At 35.7% G+C, this 18,351-nt stretch overlaps 1 protein-coding gene across 1 annotated transcript in view; it reads right to left on the reverse strand.

Annotated features, from left to right (window-relative positions):
* SNX29 (sorting nexin 29) overlaps window positions 1-18,351 on the reverse strand; it is a 101,856-nt gene that overhangs the window by 61,779 nt on the left and 21,726 nt on the right. The window contains exons 12-15 of the mRNA XM_053991739.1: window positions 14,618-14,681; window positions 13,268-13,396; window positions 6,102-6,184; window positions 3,121-3,227 (exon numbers count right to left, since the gene is read on the reverse strand). Of these exons, the coding sequence (XP_053847714.1) occupies window positions 3,121-3,227; window positions 6,102-6,184; window positions 13,268-13,396; window positions 14,618-14,681 (383 nt within the window). The remainder of the gene's footprint in view (window positions 1-3,120; window positions 3,228-6,101; window positions 6,185-13,267; window positions 13,397-14,617; window positions 14,682-18,351) is intronic.

Here is an 18,351-nt window from a genome sequence, read left to right on the forward strand (position 1 = left end):
TCTAAATACCAGAGTCAGGCTGTGGCACAGGTTGTTCTCACAGGTAAACAGAGTGGCCTCTTTGGACTCTGAGCGTGGCTGTGGCTGTGCTCTGCATTTTATGTCAAGAGAGCAGCAAGTGATGCAGGATGTTCTGAGAGTGCCAGGGGCTGGGGGAGTGAGGGGGATGGAAAGTTCCAGCAGTCAGATGAACACAGTGGGCACTGCTGGGCCCCTCCCCATGGGCTGCCCCAGCAGCACGGTTAAAGCTGCTCCTGTTACAGCACCTCTTGGAATGCCTCCTGTTACAGCACCTCTTGGAATGCCTCCTGTTACAGCACCTCTTGGAATGCCTCCTGTTACAGCACCTCTTGGAATGCCTCCTCCTCACCCCCATCCAGAGCTAGAGAGCACCAGAGGCAGCAGGGTAACAGCATGAAAGCACAGCTGAACAACAGGAATTTCAATCCAGGCACCTCAACAACAGCACACAGACTTGAACAACTGCCAAATCTCTTCAGAGTTCATACTTTGCCTTCTGGAAGCAGTTCATTATTATCTGTGAATTTCACTGTTTCCTTTTCTTGAATTACTCTGCCTTCTCCCTCTTCCCCAGGGAAGTTCCCCAAAATAAAGCAGTTTAATTCAGTTTAATTTAGAGCCTGTTTTTAATTTTGTGCTTTGTTCCACACAAACCTGCATCCTTCACAGAATCAAAGCAAAAAAAAAAAAAAAAAAAAAGCACTTCAATTTGACAGGCCAGATTCTGACATCATTGATTATAAATAAAAAATAAAAATAATTTTCTCAAGGTGAACTTCAAGCATTCTTATCGAATTTCATTTTATATTAGAGGGAAGCCTTCAAACCCAGTAATTAATGACTGAAACATATATGCAAAAAAGAGCTAAACTACACCAACAATATACTAGAGAAAACAATAATATAATACTATTAATTCTAGATAAATCATTTTCCATACTAGCTTAACCACTAATTCCAATGTCAAGTGGGTGTTGTAACATTTAAGAATACCAGGTTAATATTAAGAGGTCACTGCCAATTCCACAGAACCCGGGCTGGAAGGCAGAACTCCCTTGCATTTCAAGTACAGAGACACAGCAAACAACTAGTTGCAAATTCACAGAGAAAAGCTGCAATACTGCTGGCTATCAAAAGCAATATAAAAATTTACAAGTGGATCTCAGTAGTTTACATATTTGAAAACATGTTTGATTTTTCAGGGCCTGTCTATCAGAAGAACAAAATCCAGACTGATGTGTGACCATTTTGTCTCTCTCTGATTTGGATGTCCTTGAAATAACTTTCTACTTGTAGACTCAATTAATATGTGAATTCAACAACTCTCTCAAAACACTACAAGTAATGCAAAAATTTATAAGTATCCCTAGCAAAGATAAATAATAAAAATGAAATTTAACAGCAAATAAAACACCAAATCACTTGTTCTGTATTATCAAAAGGACAACTCGCAGGTATCACTTATTAGCAATTAACTGACTTCAATACTTTTCCTTGTCAAAGAAAAATGCATTACCATCACAGCAAATCAAAAGGAGCAATGAATAACAATATTAATTGAAGTTCCTTTAAATTTTCCTGCATCAAAGTCTGCTAAAACAATAAAGAGGTCTCCTTATAATGATATCCTTTCAGTCACATTTTCATAGAGTCACATCTTCCTTTACTCAATCCACAATGAAGCTTAAGCAATAAATTTCCCTGCTGGGACTTCAATCATCTTCACAGTTGTTTTTCTTCATAACAATATGCTTGAAGCAAAAAAAAATAAAGTATAAATAAGCTAAGTTTCCCTTGGACAGAGAATCATTTAGATTTGCTCCTTCCTATATGAGAAAACAGTTTAAAGCCAAACCCTTCTCATGAAGGTGAAGTGAGGCTAAAGTAAACACTTGAGGGTCCACACTAAGACAGCTCTTCAGAGTTGTCAAAAGAAAACCTAAGTGCCTGAGAGCACTGCAGTTACACTGCCCAGCATGACCACAGCTGAGAGCAGTCTCCAGAGAAAGGACCAAGAAAATATCACTCCATGTTTCACAGCAAAGGACCAAGCAGTTAACTAAAAACAGGCTAGGAATGTTTCACTAAGCATCTAATAATACAATCCATCTTGAAAGGACGCACTTCTAGAAAGAGAAAAAGGCATTTAACAACAATGCAACAATAAACTCTCCATCCCCCTCACTCCCCCAGCCCCTGGCACTCTCAGAACATCCTGCATCACTTGCTGCTCTCTTGACTTAAAATGCAGAGCACAGCCACAGCCACGCTCAGAGTCCAAAGAGGCCACTCTGTTTACCTGTGAGAACAACCTGTGCCACAGCCTGATTCTGGTATTTAAAGGCAAAATAAAATAAATAAAAACTTGCAATAAATAAAAATCGAGTAATTTTCTTACAGAGTGTTTTAGTGGAACCCAATTTTTTTTTAATATTGTTTGCATCAAAGACCTCATAGAAGTTTTTGCACAAGCCACATCTGTATTAATTACTTTATAATATTCAAATTTTGGATGAAACCCTAATCTATCTTTTTTTTTTTTTCCTTTAATGAATTTTACATCAATCTTGAAAGTAAATCTTGCCTTAGGAAGTTTTTCTAACGTGGTCATATCAACAGAAATACCAGCTTCTATCAGCTATTTCCTTACTGCAGTATTCAATAAGCAACACAAAAATGAAACATGGTTTTGCAATCAGAAACCAGCATGAAAGCACAGAAAAAGCTACAGATTTCACTATGATCTTAAATAAAGCTCAACTGCCAACACAGCCATGCCTGTAACTATGTACTGTAACTTAGACAAAACCTCAAATCTATTGTCTGTGATGATTTCAACTTCACCATCAGCAATTAAAACCTGAAGGAACTTGCTGATTTATTAAAACCTTTATTTTAATATCAGCATATAAAAGTGTGCCCCTGCTAGGAAAAGTACTTTTAATTATCTCAGGTTTTTTTTATTTTTGGAGAAAAAAATCAGATTTATCTTTTACATTCCTGAGGAAAAAAGATGTCAACTAAGCAAAGAAATTATTTAAGCTTCAAACCTTGTTTTACAATTAGGATTCCATAAAATCTGTGCAGTACAAACTTTACCTCAATCAATTTCCTTTCATAAGAGCTGGCCAGTTCCTCATTGTTTTCTACTTGCTTTTGCTCTGGAATTGTAAATTCCCCATCAGTGCTCCAAATGTTTGGCAGAACTATAACAAAGAGATACCTCAAATTAAAGAGTAAAATTCCATAAACCTCCAGGACATCCTGTTTAGATAAAGCAGCTCTATAAGAAGCAGTTATTAAAAACATCAGAACAGACCATAATATTAAACACTATTACAAGTACTAAAATACAGATTCTGCAGGGACCTTTTTTGGTAAGAAATATTTGGACTGGAATCTTAACAGAAAAGAATGTAAACCAAAAGCATTTGGCTGTTCTGTGACTACAGCTGTCTAATATATGCAGTTCCTGGCAAAAGTCTTCTACAACTAATCTTCTACTTCTCTTTTAAGCTTTTTTTTTTTACTGGGCTTCCAAAATATTTCATATTACTTGCACAGACTGCTTGCATATCAGAGAAATTACTGAAAACAGGACTGAGAATGAACCTGCCATACTTCAGTATTTCATGATTTTGCATCAAGCAGAATCAGCTGGAATTATTCCATTCCTGATAGTTGATTGTCTTCCTAATTTCTTCCTAATACCTTCCAAGAAGGGAGATATCATGCTTCCCTGCATAACCTATTTAAATTTAAGTGTTCTTCTCACAAAGGTTTTCCTGATAGCTAATCAAACTTCCTTCACCTGCCATTACTACTTCTTTTATCTGTAGTGAATGAAAATTACAGATTATTCTATTCCTATTCCCAGCTATCATTTACGTATTTGAAGATCACTTTAAGGCCTATTCTAAGTAAATCTCCTCCAAGTTAGACAAAATCCAATTCCACTTTTCCTCATAGCTCATTAATTTCTAAGAAAACAAGTTAACACATAAAAGTAAAGCCCTAATAGAAGAGGAGCTGAACAAATGCTTTCATCATTCTTCAAAATCTGAACTATCTCTACAACCACTATCAGGTAGATAGAAGAGACCATAATTTATCTGGCTAAATATTTTTGAGCCTGGGAACTGATTTTTGCTTTGAGGAAGAATTTAGAAGTTTATTATTTAAGCGAATTTGAAAGCTGTTTTAAGATCTTTTCCTTGTAAATGCTGCTTCAAGTTCTTCAGCCAGACTTCTAAGATCAGCATTTTTATATAAATATTCTAGTTAAGCAGGTTTAAAAAACGGTACAGAGCCAACTCCTGCTGATGACTGAGAAATCAAGATGCTCATTTATTAAATATTTAAATACCAATATCCAACTGCTCAGGCTACAGCAGTGATCACTCATTTTGAAAGCTGATAGTTCTGACTTTTGGGTAATTTATTTACAATCACATTTGCTGAGTGGGGTTTTTGGCCTTTTTAAGTCTCCACAAGGCAAAGTATCAAGCTGAGTTTCATTTCTTATTTTAGGAAACTATTTAAAAGCCATATTCAATAGCATTTGATCTGATTATTGCAGCTAACATGTAGAGTCTTCATTATTTATAGTGATAAAAATAACAGCAGAAGCCCAATTTATTCTGACTCTTTCAAAACCGAGTCACAGAAAATCTGTATTCTAAAATCTACAACACATTTAAGACTTTTGTTTTCATACTATTCAGAAGATTAATTATAATTAAAATTACTCATTACATATACAAACCATGGGTGCAATAGTTTCTATAAATCTTGTAAAAGAAAAAACTCCTTTTGTTTCACTTCTTTTATGCAGCTAGTTCTCAGGGATTATTTACATGCTTATGTACTTTGAGTCAGAGACCCCTGTACTACTAAAATTTCATCTAAATTTTCAATGGCAGCTAAGGAAAAAAATAGTTTTATAAAAATTCAACACGTGAAGTTACAATGTATGAAAATTTTATTTATTTTATGTAGCTGAAATTTATTCTGGTCACTAGTAATAAATATTATACAAAATTACTGTGGATTAAGTATCTTTACAGCATAAAGCACACGTGTGTTCATTTTTAGAAATGTTGGTACTGTTCCATCCCCCTTTTTCATCTATAAAATCTGACCATCCTACTCAGTTTCTATTCTTATCACTCACTAATCTGCATAATTTTAACATGGTAGAATATAGCTAGCCTAGGAATATTTTTTTTTCTTTTCCTATAATTATACTCATCATGGAAACTGTCACTACCTAATGAAGGATAATTTCTGCTATTATAGGAAGCCTAAGCCATGGTTTTTGAATAATTCTTAACATGAATCACTACACTCCAGCAAAGGCGGAAGTAAAAACATGTGTTCTCACTAACAAATATCCTTTTAGGGATGAATGAAGCTTTGAAATTCCAGATAAGTACAGTGGCTAACCCTGGAGAACAGTAGTATTCATTCATACAGCCACTTATAAGACCAAAATATTCCCAATTTTAAAAGATTAGATGGTGCCAATTTCTGAAACTCCATCTCAGCTCTCTGAACACCTTCTGTAGCCAGTGGAAATCCAGGTCCCACCAGAAGATTCAGAATCAAGGTATCAATTCAGCCCCTCATGGATGCTTCTATCACAGACCACAGAAGACAAACAGGTAAAACTGCTGATAACTTCACTCATTTTCTTTCAGATATAAAATCTGCTCATTACTACTCAGTACAGAGTCTATTTCAAGCAGTCTGCAAATACTGATTTCCAAAACAACAGTATAATCTACAGATACTACATTTATTTTTATATCCCAATATCACACTAATTCACAGATTTTAATTTAAGCTAAATTTTCAAACAGCTTTTTCTGGAAAATTTCTTATTGAAAAAAGTAAGACCACCTCATCTATCAGAAAATGCTCTGTAAAAATGAGTACAAAAATCTCCATTTGTATTTTTCTTAAAAGGAAAATATATCAAATATGTTATTTTCACTATTGGAAGGTATTACTCCCTGAATGGCTGCACACAGAAAAACAAATCCCATTCATGGATTCTTTTCCCCCCTTCATTCACTTACCTTCCACTGTTTGACCTTCTCTTCTGAGCATCTGGACAGCTCCTACATACTTCTTAAGCTGCACTTTTAGCACCTCATTTTCTCTATTGATAAAAAAAAAATTAAATAAATCAATATTGTTTTTGCAAAATAGATTAAAAGTCCTTTTCAATGGAAACAAACAGACTCTCTGCTATAATGAGCTTTACCTAAGTTGTGTCACCATGATGCAAGGAAAAAATTAAATAATACATCAACAGCAGAATAGCAGGAAAATTTGTTTTCCAGGACCACATAAACACATCAGTGAAACAGATTATCTCATAATCATAACTTTTCCATTAACTGTTTAATTTAGATTTTCTGTACTATGCTATACTAATGGCAAACAAGCTACACAATCTATCTAAATCAACAATCAACTAAAATATAAGGATGGGATGCTACACAAGGAAATTCAGAATGGCCAATGTAAAATGAGATCATTATTTTACTAATCTGCATCTAATTGCAAGCAAATTATAATTCAGCTGTAGAAACAAGCTTTATCGTTTTAAGGAAAATGGCAGCACCTCAGCAGCAATATTCAAGGCAAAAGTTTCCACAAACCATTCCTAAATGAAAACCATAAGACATGAAATTTAGGTAATCCCTTCAGCTGTCACACATCAGTGCCTGTGCCTGTCTCATTTCTCTTTGGAGTGAACAAGCATTCAAACCAGGTACTACCGTGGCTCCACTTAACAACATTAAGCACCTTAGTTTATATTTGAGGGGAAATAAATGGGCTCCAACTGATTGATTTTAAACAAAGCTGACAAATCATATGTCTGAAAATTCAATTATCTGTCTAAGCCCATTCAGTTAAGTGAGTATAACAGAAAAGTTTATACCAAAGAAGCATAACTAAAATGTACTGCCAGACTGTGAATTCAAACAACTTTTATTTTTCTTTAAGAAAATACCAAGGTAGAAATATGTAAGTACCACAAATGCAGCACAACAAACAAGAACCCCACAAGTGTTAGAGAGAGGAGGGAATCTGGGCCAGTAAGGCCATGCTCCAGGCACGATGGAACCTGAACATGCAACAAAGCACAGAAAGCTGCAAATTGATAATACACCAAAAAAAAAAAAAAAAAAGGGGGGGGGGGGGCATTTTATTAATGGAAATTTATTTAAGAATTAGAAATATTAAAAAAAAACATGCAAGTATGTTTGATGATCCTTCTCATACTAGATATACACACACATAAAATACACTTTTTTTTATATATATAAATATATACACACACACACAAACTGCTGCTGTGAGCAATGCTACACTGCTCCTATAAGGAGCCTTGACTGGCACAATATTCCCATTCAAGTCAGCTTGCTGAACTTTGTAACCTCAATTTTATTCAGCATTTTAGTAGGAGATTGCTAAATAACTGAGAAGCTATTGATTGCTTGGCAATCGAATTTTAAGATTCCTTGATGATTTCATGCATTTGATGATATTTTTCATTTCTGAGACTACAAAGAACAAATCAGTTTTTCCACCAGAGACAGACACTGATATTCAGGGTAAGAGGAAAAAAGAGAAAAAACACAGTTTAATCCTATATACTATATTAAAACAAACTTAAATAATTTATTCACGAAAAAATTTCTGTGACAACTAAACAAAAAGGTTTCTCACCACAGTTGTAAGAATGTCTGTATGAAAATAACGGTGTACAGTTACAACATATTGAGTATTAAGGATTCTCATGAAATAACTCTCTATCACCTCATTTCTACATACGAGAATAGACTCAGTGCCTTCTGACAGCACTGTGACAGCATTTTAAAATATCCGTTTTTTACTACCGTTTCTGAAAATTGACTTAAAGTTGATACAGCACAGATGAAGTTGAAAAATACTTTAATTCATTTAAGGTTTTCGATACAAGACTGAAATTCAAAGCAGGATACTATGGTCACAATTTTCAAATATGTCTCTATCAGGTTATTACTTCTCATTATGTGACATATCTTTCTCATTACTACTGTTTAGCTGGATTCCAAAGAGGGCCCATCCTGATGTATATAAATCTATATAGTTCTTTTAATCAGAGCATATTTAAAAAACATTTAGTAAGCACTCATTGAAAAGTCTTTAATGACTTCAACAGTTATTTTATTAAATATATTCCTAACAAGCATTTCATAGGAAGATAAATCCTGTCCAGGAGTTACAGGCCAGATCTGCAGACTGAAGGATGTTCAGTGCTTCTATATGCAGGCTCTGCTGTACTTCTGCAATGTATCCAAACTACAACACCCAACCTGAAGCAGAACTGTTCACCTGTTAGGAGCCCAGAGGTCCACACAATATTTTCAGCATCTTTAATGTGCTCCAAATAGTTCCACATTTAGTGCCAAAGAATGAGTAACGAGATTGTAAGTACAATTTGAAGGGGATAGAGAAAAAAATAAAATTAAAAAAAAAAAAAAAGGCTGAAATAGCCAGGAAAACAAAGGCAGAACTGCACCACTAAAAGCACATCCTTCTCCAAAACCTCAGTAATATCAAACTTCCCTGCCTGATCACTTCTTCCACTAAGTAAGCTGAAAGACAGATGGTAACATGTGCTGATATAGGGGAAAATGACAATGATAGAGGATGACATTGTAGTATTCCTACAGATTACTCTTTTTGCTCAAATAGCAAAGGTCTAGTGAGTGTTGTTGATTAGGCTTCATAGCACATATATAGGAATGATCAATTATATAATAAATGTAACTTGTCAAATACCTTCAATTCCCTGCTGAATTTTGAATCAAAAAAAATGACACTTCCTCTCTATTTTATTATTTTAAAATTAGCATTTAAGGAAACCCTCCCTGAAAGAAAATCAAAACTTCAGTCAGAATGGTAATTTTTTTTAGCAGCATGAAACAAGCTTGTGTTTAGGAAGCACATACTTGCCTGTTTTGCATCCAGTGAATGAACATAGAGAATACAGTTTTTGCTGTAGACAAAGAGGCCTTATAGGATTTCTTTTCTTATACCTTATTAGAAAAAAAAAAAAAAGAAAGAAACAAACCCAAACAAAGCTCCACCACACATCTGCTTCTTGAAAATGATATAAAAATTCTCTAGAGCTTCTGTAAAATGAGCATGGCAAGAAAAGAATGTGAAAGAGTAATTGCTCATGTATCTCAAGTATAGTGGCCTGAATTTAATTAACTTTTGGCAAAAATATCAAATTCTAGCAAGTGCTTTCTGTGAAGCTTACTCCAGACAGGTGTTTCATTCCTAAATTCAGCACTGGGAAAAATGAAACAAAACCAAACAAAACTACTGGAATCCAACAGATGTCTACATTTTGATTAAAATTTTAAGGTTTTTAGGAAATACTATAAAGGTAACAAATATCCAAACAAATATCCACAAAAGAAAAGAACCGGCAGGAATTAAGAATTAATTGAAATAAACAATGTCCTGCAACATTATGTAGAATCTGAAGCAGAGGCTGAGCTAGAGGACTTCCAGAGATGCCTTCTAACCTGAATGATTCTACTATTAGGAGATGCAAGATCACAGTTGTTGTCATTAAATACACTTAAATAAGTTACTCATGGAAAAATAAGTTACTCATGGAAATAGAAGTTGAACTCCATACAATATAATGAGATTATATAATAAAACCAATCTCCAGAAAAAACTTTAATGAGGAATAATGTGCTAAACTGAAGTGCTTGTCATGGGCTGGGGCTGCAGCTGAAGCAGGGCCATCACTGAAACCTTCCCCCTGGCTGGGGGCTCAATCAGAGATGGAGGCTGGGAGGTTTTCACCTTGTTTAGTTCTTCTCCTTCCTCCTCCTCATGCTACAGCTGCTTCTCCTCCTCCTGCCCTCACTGATGCCCTGCTGCCAAATATTCTTCCTCATCCACTTCTTCCTCCTGCTCCCTCTAGGAAGCTCTGTCCCTTACTAAATGGGCTGACTTCCAGTGTTTTTTTCATGTCTAGGAGCTACTGGTGACTTGTGACATGTCACCAACCAACTAAGCAGGAAGAAAAAGTAATGTAATATAGGAATATTCAAATTAGTTTTCACAAGCAGGAACAAGACATCTTTTTCCTCTCTCTAAGAGGCTGCTTAAGGGAAGTGATGGAATCATTTCAAGATGTACCACACATCAGTTCAACCATCACCGAAGGGCTATGGTGAAAGAAGTGCTGCAAAACACAATAACAGAAAATGCCAAATCCAAAAGCAATGTGGTTTAAGTAACACAGACAGTAGATAGAGGAGGCATATTAGGTTACAGAATCTACAGCAAACAGGAGGGATGTAGAAGTGTAAGATAAAGTAGAGACAAATTCTCATCCCCCATTTCCCCAGTGCATTTTCATCTTCTCTATCTGCTTTTCCTGCTACAAAGCCTGTACTTCGTAATATGCTTTGCTCCAACATTGCTGAATATAGTCTAAGAATATGCAATCTGAGATTATCCAATTTCACAGTCAACTTCAATAAATCCCTTTGCCTTGCAAAGGGATGTAATAGTATTCCACACAGAAAAAAACAATCTCAATTTAAAAACTTTAGTATTGCCAAGAAGCCACTGGCACAATATGTCCATGTAATTTGAGAAAGGTTCATTGACAAGAACAAAAAAAAACAAACCAAAAAAAAAAAACCAAAAAAAAAAAAACAAAAAAAAAAAAAAAAACAAACAAACCCCCCAAAAAAAAGAACAGCTGACAACATTATGCTAGAGAGACTACTGAGTGTAGTTCTATCAGAACACTAGCAAATAGATTGAACCTGAGCCTGCTTCTTTTGGAACAATATAGAAACTGTCATGAAAGAGTTATACAACTATTTCACATGGAACAATGAGATTACCACTACTTGAAACTAAGCTCACCTAAGACTTCTTCCATTTTTCAAAGAGAAAATGGGAAACTTGGGAAAACGTCTCACAGTAAACTAGCACTTTGTCTGGGAGGCCAGAGACTCTTGGGAGGGTCCAGGAGAACAGCTGAATAATTGCAGATTTCCAGAAGCCATCATTTCAACTCTGACTGATGTGTCACTGAAATTTGTGTTCTCAAAGCCTTCAGGAAGCTATTTATGTCAAATTCGTCAAAAGAGCTTTGGGGACACAAATATCAGCTCTCATAATCTGAAAAATATTCATTCATCAAATCACAACAGTCAGATTGTTACTGAATGATTTCCCTTGCCTTAAAATATTCAGAACATCACAACTGAGGAAAATTTTCTACTCTGGTCATGTGATCAATTGTTTTCAAGGGAAACAGTGAGACTGCACTACTTCAAAATATCTGAAACTTAGTTTCCTCTTACTCACCTAGTGTATTATGCAGCACTCAAAAAGCAATTCCAAACTTCCTGTTACTTCAAATTCTTTAGATTATTCAGCTTGCTCAACTTCTTTATTTATTATTAAACTAATTATTTTTAAAAAAATACTACTCTTATTATTGCAGCAGCATCACCTACAGCATACAAAGTGAACCAACAAAAAATTTACAAGAAAAACCTATATTCTGAAGAAACGACAAGCAAAGTTCCTTATGTTAGGATGTTAGAAAATGAGTTGCAATGAATCATTAAAGAAATGCCTCCATTTCCAAAGTAACTGGTGACACATGAATTTATCATGCCTCAGCAGCTCCCAACACTGTTTTTATCACGTGACAAGGCAAATTGACTTTCAGAAGAGCAATCAACACAACACATCCATATAGCAATAAGAGGAATTACACAGACTTACTTAAAAATACCTCATTAGTCTAAGTGAGCATCTCTTCAGGTCTGGTTATAAAAGCTCCTTATCTATTCTTTGAAGAGGTATGTGCATGACAAATATCTGATTCACCCATATGTCACTGCAAATTCTAAAATTGTGGGGGAAGTGAGTCAAAGAAATATGAATATACAACTCCTATAACCTGAAACATGAATATTAAATGATGAAGTATTTGCATTGTCTCTACTGCCTTACAGCACATGAATGTCAAACCCACTTATTCATATCTCTCCCTCCCTCAAAGCAAGTAGTTGGTTTGACATGTCATCAAAAGCAGTGATTAGTAGCATCCTAAATACCTTTATTTTTAAGAAAGCTTTATATTTATCATTTTCAAATAGGCAATAAAAAGCTTAAAGGAATCTCAGCTGTGGTACTTTGTGATTGACACTAAACACACTCTGCTTGTATATGCAGAAAACAAACTCCTCTCTCTGGGTAAGGCAAATTATTTAACTCTTGGATTGTTTGTTGTTTACTATACACATGAATCACCTCCAAGATCTTACACATCATGGTTACTCTAGAGCTTATTTTGAATTGTAAAAAGCAAATCACACTATTACAGCAGCATTTACCTTTAAAAGTCTTTCTGAAGCTGAATCCCATTTAGACAAGGAGAGGGTTAAAAATCTTTCATGTCACTGCAGCACAAAGTCAAGCTGGAGGCAACTCAATACTGGGGCCAATGCTGTTTAACACCTTAACATCACCTGGATGCTGGGCCAGAGCACACCCTCAGCAAGGTCACAGACAACACAAAACTGAGGAGCAGAGACACTGCATGGCTGTGCTGCCACCCAGGGGGACAGGGACAGACTGGAAAACTGGACTCAGAAAATGTCTGTTAAGTTCAACATGGGTAAATGCAGAGTCCTGCATTTGGAGAGAAAAAGCTCAGGATACCCAGGCAATGCTGGAGGGCTGGAAAACAGCTGTGTGGAGGAGGATTTGGGAGCCCTGGGAGACAGGCAGCTGAGCACAAGTCTTCAACACCCCCTCCATGGCAAAGCAAGCCAAGAGCAGCCTGGACCCCACTAGGAACAGCACTGCCAACAGTGCTGCCCAAAGGGACTGGGGAGTCTCCCACCTGTGCAGATATTCAAAACCTGACTGGAAATGGTCCTGAGAAACCTGTTCCAGCTGACCTTCCTGGAGCTGTGGGAAGAACAGCTGCACCACTTCAGAACTTGGTACTCTCTTGTTGATAACATTTAGCAACAGCTACTGCTTACGATAGGATTTTTAGTCCTAAGTCACTTCTGTTCTTCTGCAAACTTAGCTACTTGAAAATTATTTCCCTTCTATACAGACCCTGTTATTCCCTTGTTCCCCTGCAGTTACTTTTTGAGACATTTTCAGCACTTCTTACCGTGCCAAGGCTTGGACTTTTGTGGCATGTCTCTCTTCCTGCTCTGCCACCTTCCTCCTGCAGTTCTCCATCTCCTGCCTCAGTGCTGCAGAATGCTCCATCTCTGCATCCAGCAGATTTCGCAGGGATCTGCAAGAAGGCAACAGCCTCTCTTTAGGACACTGCACAAACTACCTGCTAATTAGAGTATACTACAAGAATCACAGAGGAGTGATACCACTGATGTCATCCAAAAATTTCTTTATTCAATTTAATAAATTCACCTGATTTGAGTATACAAAGATATGAAAAGCTACAAGGAAAAAGCAGCTGCAAATGCTTAGTATTAATTTGTATTACTATCCTGTCAACAAGCCCAAAGCACAACTTATTATGGAATCTACTGTATCAGCATGGAGAAAGAATTTGTTTTTTTAAAAAGCTGTTAAGCTGTTTTCAGTTCTTCAGTGCAAGTCCATACATCTTGGGAATAATCTATAAGCAATATATTTATAGCAAGACAGGCAGGGCTCTTGTCTCTGCCAAGTGCACTGCCACAGACCTTTGTGTAAAAACCCTTGATGAGATAGCAAAGGGCAGCATGATGCATAATGGTAAAACCCAAAGCATCCTGGTCCCTCTGCCAAAAAAAGCCCACAAAGCTGAATGAGGCAATAACTTGCAATTATGGGAGTGGAAAGAATAGGAGGAAGGAAAATAGGTTCTGTTGGTAAGCTCAGCATTAAAAAACCCAAAATACCTATAGGAAAATATGAATTGCCAAAATAGCCCTACTAAAGCATTGAATACATTTGTATTTTCATTCATCTAACTATGTGTTTCAATAAACTAAATAAATACAAAGTATGTTTGATGGCATTTTATATGAGCAACTGATCATTTCTACATTTACATCATCATTGTGCCCCAAGACAGTCAGAAATTAAAGTCACTTTCAACATTACGTTGTCAGCCATCCTACATCACTTCTTCACCAGAAGGGAAAAACCAGAAATTTTCTGAATATTTGCATTAGGAGAAACTTTTGCTCATTTGGAAAGCTATCTTAACAGAGCTTCAGAATCTCCTGGCTATAAGGTTTGGTTCTGAAAAAACTACAATTGCAAAGCTCCCAAGGTACAAAGAGTTACCCGATTCAAACTAAAAGGAAAAAGTTGCCCTCAAAACACTATTCTTCAGTATCAATATTTAAAAAGTGAATTATTAAGTTAACCTTTCACAGAAAAAATAATATATACATCAAAACATTTTCATAACTATTAAGCATGGCTTTACAGAAAGGACAGCTTGTATTAGAGAACAGATTTTTTTTTTAATTAGAGTCCCTCTTGACTAAAAAACACAAACTACCTATTCTGTTCTTCCAGTTCATCCTTTCTGTTCATCATGGCCACGATAGCTTGACGAAGTTCATCTAAGAAGAAGAAACAAAAAGGATTAATGTCTGTGCACATTTTTGCTCATTTCAGATCCAGAAGTCATGTACACAGGCAGCACACTTAAGATGATGCCAACACCATTTGCTCTTCAGCAAAGCACATAAAAATGCTCTTAATCTCATCACTAATTTGAGCAATCTTTCAAAAGCAGTGTTATTTAACATCACATCAGAAGTATTGATCAAATCAAATCAGTCTGCATCTGGCTTTAATACAAATGTTTACTGCTGACTGTGGTTGCAGCTGTTTAGTTTTCACAGATGTAGGGCAGAAAGCACCTTTTCACCACATGCCTATTAATGAGATACACTGTTACTGTTCAGCTTCTCCAAATTGCTTCTTCTCCTGGCTGTAAATCCTGTACCAGGAAATAACTGCTACAGGGAGATGGGAGTAGAGATAATGTCATTGCTTCCTCATGGCATTGCTTCTCAAGTTCAGCCCTAAAGATGATGAGATTTCTGAACCTCATTATTTCCTATAAAATCTTTTCTACTTTTTTACAAATACTTTAAAAATGCTTTCCGTCACTAAATCAAGAATAATTTAAAAAAAAAAAAAAAAACAACCAACAGAATTTTAGAATTCTAAAATATTTCCTTTGGGTTAGGTTTAACATGACACCAGAACAGCCAAATACCATACGGAAGTGTCAGCTCCAACAATTTCATTAACAATTTCACATATGTTAATCAATAATTTTATAAGCATTACAAGGATACAACTATATTAAACCATCCCTCCCAACATTTAAGTGAAATGTTTATATATAATAAATCAGCCAACTCTGTTCTGCAAGTATTCAGTGCAGATGCCAGTAATTTTTGTGTGCTTTTACTGAAAACATACTAACAGAACTGGTATTACTTGATTTCTTCAAGCAAGCAAAGCCACTGGACAACATTTTTCCCCTTTACATTCAGTACACAGAATTACCTGTATCTTCCTTAATATCTTCTATAGTTACAGAAGTTTTTGCCAATTTAACAAAAACTTAACATTGTCCTGTGGGCCAGATTGGAGACTGACAAAATCTAGTAGTGGATAAAATGTAAAAGATTTTATTATGTCAAGCAAACGTTGACAGTCAGTGCTGCAGACATCATGATTCCAGTCTGGCCTTAGTAATCTGCAGATAAATCCCACCCTTGCAGGACTGCAGGGTTCAGCAGAGTTCTCATATCATTTGAAATCAGCCAATCCAAATTTCTTCATGCCAGATTTTTTTCCAAAACACTCCTGAGTCTTTGGCCAGGGAGAAAGTAGATGATCACTTTTCTGCCCATTCCATAACACCCATATTATACTTTAACAGCTAAATGGCATTAGCAAGAAACGTTTCAGTGGGTCATTAGAGGGAGTTTGCACTTCATTAATTCAGCATAGAAAGAATAATTAGTTTTCTACAGTAGCTTAGCATATTTTATGCAACCCTAAGGAAAAAAAAAATCCAAATCTTGTAGAAAAACCGAAAGTGAAATAGTGAAATTTCTGGGTATTAAATACTAGCCCAAGGGACCACAATCCATCAGCCTATCTGTGAAATAAACAATTGCTCTGTGGATGAGGAAAATGGAATAATCCAGTGTTAGAGCATCATACAAATAAACAACACAAGCAAAAGGATCCACAGTAAGCTTTCTGTACAGTAACACTCTATAACAAAATAACCATAATGTTGAATTCAGAATCCTCCTCAAGGACACATCATGCCGATGGCATTTTAAATATTTTAAGTGTGTCATTAAAATATTATAGTGCACAATCAACAAGTAGTTGCTGTTATGTCTCTAACTTTGAATAAATTAAAGCTGTTGCTGCTCAGACATGGCTCTGCACTTGCACAGGGTGCCCACTCTGCAGCAATTGCCTGTGTGTGTACTCAGCGTTTTAATGTGTACTGATTTATTAACATTTATACAGTTAAGCTATTATAAATTGGCTTCATTATTTCAATTTTACCAGCCTATTCAAACTGTAACCTTAACTTGCATAATAACTTAATCTTCTTTTCCTTATTCCACCCAGAATCTTCTGCATGAGTTGAGACCTGAAATCCCATTTTTTCTCACTCCCCTCTCCCACACACACACACAAGCAGAGCACAAAAGCAAGATCCTGCTAAAGACCATGGTTTGCACAGAAGAGGAAGAAAAAAAGCCTCTTGAAATAGAAGACTTTAAACTGCTTATTTATTTCCATTTGCCTCTTTTTTCTGAGAGTCATAGAATTAACAATACTATAGTGAAACAACAAAGCAGAAATTCCAAAATTCATTACCACTTATAGGGCAAAAATAGATGCTTAATTTAGGACCACAAATGCAAACACATTCCATATTCAGTATTTCTTACTATTTTAGCTCAATTACAGGTACCAGTGGAGGTGTGGATGAAAGCATCAACACAAACCACCAGTGTGGGCTAAGAGACCAGAATTCCAAGAAGGCTGGTCCAGCCCATGCCCACCTGAGCAGCAAGATTGCTCCATGGCTATAGCTCTCCTGTTTTTCTTGAATTGATGAGTATTAAGGAATCATATTTTCTATAAATTACTTAAAACAAACACAAGAACTAAACAGCTTATAATCAACACTTTTTTAGCCTCTCTATCCACAGTAAATACAAAAAAGAACAACATTATTAGTGTAATTAAATGAGTAAAAATTTACCAAGAAAAAAAATCAGAAACCTTAATGTCATGATGTTTTGAAGCAAGGAACTGAGTAGAACTAAAAGGAAACCATCCTATTTAATTCAGGTATAATATTTAAAACTTTGAAAAATTTTAATTTCTTACTTTCACTTACGCTTCTTGAAAAATTTCAGCAGCATGTCAGGGCAGTCAGCTGAATGCAAAGGAAATCCAGTATCATACACTGCAGCAGGTTCCCTTGAAACCTGCCAGAACATCCCCAGTTCATGAGCATTTGTCTGTCTGTTACACTTGCCTCAAGATGAGTGTATGATCATAACCTAATTTTTCCAGCAGTCTTATGTCTCATACATTGTGTGGGTTAGAAAAGCGAATAAATTTAAAAAAAAAAATGTCAGGGTTGTAGCAGCAATCATAAATTTGGCATTTTCTGACTTCTGAACTGTGCAACCTCAATCTTTCTCCCCCCATTTTTTTTTCTTTTCTTTTTTTAATAAAACAGTGGGAGGATGGCCAAGTATTGCTGCTTCAGAAAAGTGTTTGATATTAGACTTTATGTCCTATTTCTGAGCTGGTTTGTGCTTGATGACATTTATGTTTTGTAAAATAATATTTATGAAAGGCAATACTCTGCTGTTATTAAGGATCAGCATTCAACACCAACATATCTAAAAGTGAAGTGATAACCTGAGTTCCATAAAGACAGAGATAAGATGATAATTAGTGAAGTTTTTCCTAAGAGGTACCTTTGCAATGACTTCTTAAAAAAGAATTCCCATGTACAAACAAATAATTCCAAACCACTCTTTATCAGCAAAAAAAAAAAAACATAATATAAAAATCAAGGTATGTACTAATTAATTTTTTCATATTAAACCTCACTTTTTCAAACACTAGCAATTTTCTTTTATTGCTGAAATTAATCTGTGGTGCCTAATTACTCATAAAGTGAGTATTTGCTCTAAAACATTTTTTAAGTCCATTCCATAC

The sequence above is a fragment of the Vidua macroura genome, chromosome 16 (assembly GCF_024509145.1).
Source record: "Vidua macroura isolate BioBank_ID:100142 chromosome 16, ASM2450914v1, whole genome shotgun sequence".
Lineage (NCBI taxonomy): Eukaryota > Metazoa > Chordata > Aves > Passeriformes > Viduidae > Vidua > Vidua macroura.